This window comes from Cebus imitator, unplaced genomic scaffold (genome assembly GCF_001604975.1).
Source record: "Cebus imitator isolate Cc_AM_T3 unplaced genomic scaffold, Cebus_imitator-1.0 Scaffold324, whole genome shotgun sequence".
Taxonomy (NCBI): Eukaryota; Metazoa; Chordata; class Mammalia; order Primates; family Cebidae; genus Cebus; species Cebus imitator.
The window spans coordinates 1,716,517-1,723,721 of NW_016107639.1; the positions used below are offsets into that span (position 1 = coordinate 1,716,517).

The following is a 7,205-nucleotide window of genomic DNA, read 5'->3' on the forward strand; positions in this document are numbered from 1 at the left end:
TGGACAGGGACAGCCCGTGCATAGGTGGAATGACATCTCCATGGACGGAGATAGCCTGTGCATGGATGGAAAGACACTCTGTGGACAGGGACAGCCCATGTGTGGGTGGAAAGACATCCTAGTGGACAGGGGTAGCCTGTATGTCATGCTGCCAGGTGGTGGGATTGTACTTAGCGGGGAGAGGGTTCCTGCTGACTCATGCAACGTTTTGCATTTTGCTGCACAACAGAAGCAAGACTTGAAAGTTGGTGATTCTTTTTACCTGACACCTGGGAGGTGCAGAGCTGTAGGGAAGACACATCAGTGGTTGCTAAAGGTTTGGGTATATAGGGTGACCGGAGAGGCAGCCCAAGGGGTGTGGGTGTGGCTGCTCTGTCTGGCGTGGTGGTGGTGGGCACCTGACCATTCCTCTGTCAGAGCCTGCAAGATGGCAGCAGCATGGAGCGCGAAGGGGGAGGCGTGCAGACAGCGTCCCATGAGCCGCAGATCCACCCTGTGGGCTGGGAAGACAGGCCTCTTTCAGCGGCCTCGGGAAAGGCATTTGACCGTGGTTCACCGTAAGGCTGAAGACAAAAAGAACCGCAAACCGCGGGCTGCGTTTAGCGTTTGCTGTTTGCTTCTTGCAGGAACCAGTCAGCCCATGCATGTAGCTAAGGAGAAGCAGATTTCTCCGTACTAGCGATGGAAGTCAGAAGTGAAGGGCCAGACCGAAGCCCAGATCAGTTTGGGCTTGTGGTTTTGTGAGAAAAATAAATGAAGAAATAAGCACGGACATGTATGAGCATGGCTGAGTAAACACACGCAGGTCCTAGGCCGTCCACCAAGCAGTGAGAATCAGGGACCCGGGCAGCAATCAGAGGGTTAGTGTGCAGACCACAGTGTAGGGGGGAGACCGAGTCTCCCCCGCCATCCCACGCAGAGCCCAGGCTCCTGAAGAAGGGGTTATTCCAGGGCTGAGGCAAGGAAAATACAAGATCAGCCTGGAACTTCTTGTGGAACAAGAAAGGAAGGAACTAGTGAGCAAGAGGCAGTGAGGCTGCTGCGGGAGACAGGGCAGATGGCGCCAGAGGCGGAACCCTCCCGGGGCCAGCACTGAGCACCCTGCAGGGCAGCCGAACAGCAGCGTGACCAGACGATGACCAGAGGGCACAGCAGGTGCCTTCAGCTCCACTATGGATAAGCAGAGAAAGCAGCGCCTCATAAGGGAGTCCCGTTATAAATGTGATAGACAGGGCTGTCCGAGGCCCCATGGGGGCACCCAGGCCAGCATTGTCACAAGATCTTAAGAGACGCGGAACCCAGGGGCCACGGTTCCCTTCTCCAGCGATGAGACAGAGGCCACCACGCCTCCTGGCATCTATCCTGGCGGGGGCACATGTCCCCTCAACAAATCCTCCCCAGTAGTGTCATCACTAGAAGAACAAATCCAAATCAGGGCCTTCCACAAAGATACCGTCTGGAGCTTTGAGGAGCAGCCAGGTCATTAAAGACGAGGAGACAGAGGCGATGGCCAGATGGCAGCACCCAGGAGACGTGATGGCCAGAGCAGCGTGGGGTCCTGTGTGGGGCCCTGGGCAGGAAAAGCGCGTTTGAGAAAAACTGGGATCTCCGCACCATTTCACTGCCCAGGGTGAGTCTGTGTCTCCGTGGAGTGTCGCCCCAGGCGGGCTGGATGGTGCCGTGGGGCTGTCTGTGCTGCTCCCACAGCTCCCCTAAAAAAAAAAAAAATGTGATCTCAAGGCAAAATGGTTAAAATACAGAGGCAAAGCGGAGAAAGTTTTCGATTTTCCTAGGACGGATGAAGGATCGGACATGGCAGCTCGTACCTGTGGTCCCAGCTGAGCCAGGACGGTCAAGGCTGCGGGGAGCTGTGATTGCAGTAGATCAAGACCCTGTCTCTGCAGAAGCAGAATGTGTTTGGAGAGCTGCAGTCTTGTCCTTCAGAGTGTAGGGAGTTTATATAGCCCGTGTCTGCACCCGGCCCTGCCCAGATGCCGCCAGTCCGCAGCAGCAAGCCACCTTTAGGTAGGTACACAGTGTCGGCTCGGAGGCTCTCGTTTACCTGTCTGGTAACTTTCTAAGAGTTGCACTTAATGAAATTGAGCTTATCCACCTAAGAATGAAGGAGTGAGACCTCTGAGAAATCAGTCACCATAATTTGAGGCCATTAATACAGGAAATAAAAGTGACAGTGGACTGAGCCCGGCAAGCGGAAGAGCTGTCGGGAACGCCGCCTGCCTGCCCTTTGCTGTGGGACCACCGCCAGCACGCGCCGTCCTTTGCGCTCTCAGGAGCAGAGCAGGCTGGCCACGCGTGGCAGGAAGCCGGCACCTCCTCCCCAGCCTCCCTTCCTGCCAAGGCCAGGGGCGCATGCAGAGCCTGGTGAATGGGGCTTCTCTCCCCACACTGCTGTGCGCCTGTCCTCCCTGCTGGAGGGTTTGTTCTTGTGCTTGGGCCGCATCCGTTTCTCCTCTTTTGCTTGCCTGTAGGATCTTTCTACTCCATGCTCCTGAACTTCCCTCGAGTGATTACAATTATGGGAATATGAGAAAATCATTTTTTTTGTTCTAATAGGAATCAGAGAAAGTATATTGAGGAGGCAGGCTGGGAGGATAAATGATAATAGTGAGAAAAGTGGTTACACACTCAGGACAGGAGTCCTGCACTTCAGAGTGGCCAGTCTTGTCCCGCAGTGCCGACCCGCACAGACGGACCCCAGCTCTTGCCACGCACACGTCAGCGTGCTTGTCCACTGCAGCACCGAGCGCTTCCGTAGGAATAACTGCACGCATACGACTTTGAGGTAGATTAATCGTTCCTTAAACTTTGCTAGATTCAGCCGGGCACAGTGGCTCACGCCTGTAATCCCAGCACTTTGGGAGGCCGAGGCAGGTGGATCACCTGAGGTCAGGAGTTCGAGACAGCCTGGCCAACATGGAGAAACTTTATCTCTACTCAAAGTACAAAAACTAGTCGGTCATGGTGGCTGGTGCCTGTAATTCCAGCTACTCAGGTGGCTGAGACGTGAGAATCGTTTGAACCCAGGAGACGGAGGTTGCAGTAAGCTGAGATCGTGCCACTGCACTCCAGCCTGGGTGACAAGAGTGAGACTCCGTCTCAGAAAAAAATAATAAAAAATAAAACTTTTGCTTCATTTTATTTTTTGCATTTTTTGGTACAATAGAAGTTACTTTCTGAATCTGCAACATTTAATTGGTAAATATAACAGCATTCACTGAATATTTACTGTGTTTCAGCTTGGTGCATATTTTCTTTCGTGGCTCATTTTATTTCATGCATGTGAGCCACGTGCCACTATTATTTCTATTTCACAGAGAGGAACCTGACAGATTAAGTCCTGAGCCCAAGGACACAGCAGGAAAGCGTGTGCTAGGCAGGACTCAACTCCAGGCATTCCACCCTTACAGGGACATGAGCCAGAGTGACAGACATCTTCCCCTTCCTCAAACCAAATGGAAAGGTACCTGGCCAGGAAGAGCAGCTTCGTCCGTAGCATGCAACCCGCAGTGAATGAATTGCTTCTATGAGTAACACGTCTGTCCCATCAAATGTAACAGGATTTTGTTCCCAGAGCGACAGTCTGGGCCATTAACAGGAGGTGTGCATGTATTTTTCTCAAATGATCTATTTTATTGATGTCTTTTGTACCCGTCCTGTCGTGCTTACCTGTATTAATCTGTACTATCGTCTGCTTCGACACGGGGCACCTGGCGGGGCAGATCTCACGTGCTGTCTCCCTGCTGGCAGCTCCTCTCGAGAGAAGCCACGCAGACGCAGCTCTGTCTTTCCACCTTTACACGTGGACCTGGCCATTGCCTCACACGGATAAAACAGTACATTTCAGCAAATCAGGCCACCAAATAAACCTTTTGTTTCTTATGTCAAAATAATTAAATTTCCTTTTAATATTTTTGAATAAAATGAGCCTCGTACTTAATTACAAATGAATTTCATGACCAAAGATGAAACACCCCCATTATCCAGGGAGAGAGATGTCCTCGGGAGTATGTGCCGAGAGATCCTATTTAGAGTACGTAAATGTTTAACTTAAAATAGTTTTCTGCTTTTTAAAAATCAGTAGGTGCTTTATAATAAATCACGGTGTGTTTGAATCTTACTTTGATATTCACATATGGTAAGGGCTGGGGCTCCATCAGCTTTTTCACACAGTAACTCTTGCAGCCTAGGAAATACTTAAATATATTTGTCACATACTTGTCTCTTATAATTATAATTAAACTACAACTAGCATTACAGTTGGTCAGTCTGCCCCTGCTGGGCTCCTGCAGGAACAGAGCCACAGTCCCAGCCTCCGCGCCTCTGTTCTGTGACGGCTCAGACTGTGTGTAAAGGTCTTCAGCAGACTCGGGCAGGTGCGGGTTCAGATGGGCCCTGAGCGCCGCCCGCCACCATCCTCTGTCTTCCCTGCTGTCCTCTGTGTCCCCTGAGTGTCCATGAGGCTCCATCTTTCCTCTGTGCTTCTTTAAAGCACTTCCTGTCCTTAGGAGCATCTCCCCCGTGGGTGGGACGGCCCTAAGTCAGGGCGGGACTCTGGGCTCTGGTCTGCAGACACTTCCTAGCAATACCAGCCTCCAGTGAGAGCCTGAGGAAATCACGGAACTGCTCAAGTTTCCTCATCTGTAAATGGAAACAACGTCTGCTCTGTGTAACTGAGAGGCTGCGCTGCGTGAGAAAATAGACACAAAGGCACCAAGTAAACAGAGGCTTTCACGAAGACGGGGCCTCTCGACGTGCCACCTGTGACAGCTCTTGAGCACCGACGAGTAGGGGTGGTTAGTGACTCAGCCTCTCTTCTTGGACTCTAGGGGTGTAGTGGGACAAGGAAGCCTGTGGCCCAGAGCTCCCCTGCCTTCGGCCCCCTAGACTCCCCTTCTTCCGGCCCCCAGAGCTCCCCTGCCTCCAGCCCTCCCCTACCAGAGCTCCCTTCCTTCCAGCCCTCTCCCACCAGAGCTCCCCTGCCTCCAGTCCCCCAGAGCTCCCCTGCCTCCAGTCCCCCAGAGCTCCCCTGCCTCCGTCCCCTTGTCTCTTGCCTTCAGTTCTGCAGAGTGAAGGGCCTGGTACGAGGACCCGTCCCATCCACCTGAGGTTGTGTGTGTCACACATTCTCCAGAAAGGACTTTAGGGATAATTTTTCACTTCAGTTGAGATGTGCCATCTTTACTGAAGAGCTGTTACCTTTTATATCTTTTGATCTGAAGAAAATAGTAAATATAGTAATATTCATTCACAGGAAATAAGGGAAAATGTTTTCATTTGCTTACATACATCACTCCCGGCTTAGTAGAGCTACGGCTTAAACGTGGAACAAGACGCAGGTCAACCGGAAGAGGGCATCAGCCTCTAACCTCAGATGGGCACCAGTGGACATGTGGTGCCCAGGCAGCTTCTTGAGGATTTGGGTGTCCAGAAGGTGCCCTGAGATGCTGGTGTACCCATGGCTGGGACGGCGTGGGTGGGGCTTCGGACCCGGGCCTTTGAGAGGTGACCCGCACCTCACTCCTGGAAGACGCGAGCCAAGCGTGTGGCTCTGGTATTAACTACGCTCTTCACTGTCTCCCTAGGGACGATCCTTGTCCTTCAAGACCTTCCTCATCTGGGTGCTAATCAGTATTTACCAAGGTAAGACGGGATCCTTAGTTTACTGGACTACAGATTTTTAATTTTGATCTTCTTTTAGCAATATTGTTTTTACTTCCAAATTCAATTCCAGCAGCTTAGAATGTCATCAGCAGTGAAATGCTGCCTTCTGTGTATGGTGTAAATCGATATTCCAGCAATGTGGACTCTCTATTTTTAACTGATGCATGTCACCTGAAAACCGACTTGTTTTTAATTAAATGCTAATCCAGAAACATTGTAACAAGCACTTATCACATTGTGTGCCCTGAACAATGGTTTTCTTTCATAGAGTGATAAAAAGACTTAAGAGAAGTCTGAGTTATGGAAGGAGAAGCCATTAGCTCCTCTTCCCTAGTGCTCGGATGAATGTGAGACTGTTGTAAGTGCAGCTAACAGATAGACGTATTATATGCAAGGCATAATTACTTACAGTAACTGCAGTAGAGGTATGGCCTTTCATCCAGACATTGAAAAGTTTCTCAGCCTCTACTTGACATTTTTAACTAATCTAGCTAGGACCCTGTCTTATTTTGTCCATAATCCAGAGTTTCAGTGACTTGTTCATCAGCATCAAATATGGGCATAGGCATTATCCACCATTTTTCTTTTTTTTTTGAGATGGAGGTTCGCCCTGTTGCCCAGACTTCAGTACAGAGGCGCGATCTCGGCTCACCACAACCTCCGCCTCCCGGGTTCAAGCGAGTCTCCTGCCGCAGCCTCCTGAGTAGCCGGGATCACAGGCACATGCCACCATGCCCAGCTAACTTTTTTGTATCTTTAATAGTGACGGAATTTCACCATGTTGGCCAGACTGGTCTCGAACTCCTAACCTCATGATCTGCCTGCCTTGGCCTTCCCAAGTGCTGGGATGCCAGGCATGAGCTGCCACGCCCGGTCTATCCCCTATTTTTAAGGGTTCTCAGTGAGGCTGCTGTTTCCAGGCCGTTTCTCTAGCTGGCTTACGCCGTGCTCACACGTCGTGGGAAACGTTCCTGTGTTTTTCAGGTGGCATCCTCATGTACGGGGCCCTGGTGCTCTTCGAGTCCGAGTTCGTCCACGTGGTGGCCATCTCCTTCACCGCGCTGGTGCTGACCGAACTGCTGATGGTGGCGCTGACCATCCGCACATGGCACTGGCTGATGGTGGTGGCCGAGTTCCTCAGCCTGGGCTGCTACGTGTCCTCACTCGCCTTTCTCAATGAATATTTTGGTAAGTTGCCTTGAAATTACTTTTTGAATTGTCATCTATTCATGATTTTGAAGCATTTTTTTATTGTTACTCCTGAATACGTTGTCTTAAATTGTGGAATATGGTAAAACCCGTATCAGAAAGCGCCCGCTCTTACCATCCACGCACTGTGGATGAAGGCACTGTGTCCCGTCGGTCACTGGCCGGCTCCCCCCGACATGAGGCGCTGTGTCCAGTCGGTCACTGGCCGGCTCCCCCCGACATGAGGCGCTGTGTCCCGTCGGTCACTGGCCGGCTCCCCCCGACATGAGGCGCTGTGTCCCGTCAGTCACTGGCCGGCTCCCCCCTACATGAGG

The 7,205-nt window shown here is 51.4% G+C and overlaps 1 protein-coding gene across 1 annotated transcript in view; it reads left to right on the forward strand.

Annotated features, from left to right (window-relative positions):
* ATP9B (ATPase phospholipid transporting 9B (putative)) overlaps window positions 1-7,205 on the forward strand; it is a 294,182-nt gene that overhangs the window by 283,105 nt on the left and 3,872 nt on the right. Inside the window, exons 27-28 of the mRNA XM_017504545.2 lie at window positions 5,604-5,661; window positions 6,667-6,870. Coding sequence (XP_017360034.2) covers window positions 5,604-5,661; window positions 6,667-6,870 — 262 coding nt within the window. The remainder of the gene's footprint in view (window positions 1-5,603; window positions 5,662-6,666; window positions 6,871-7,205) is intronic.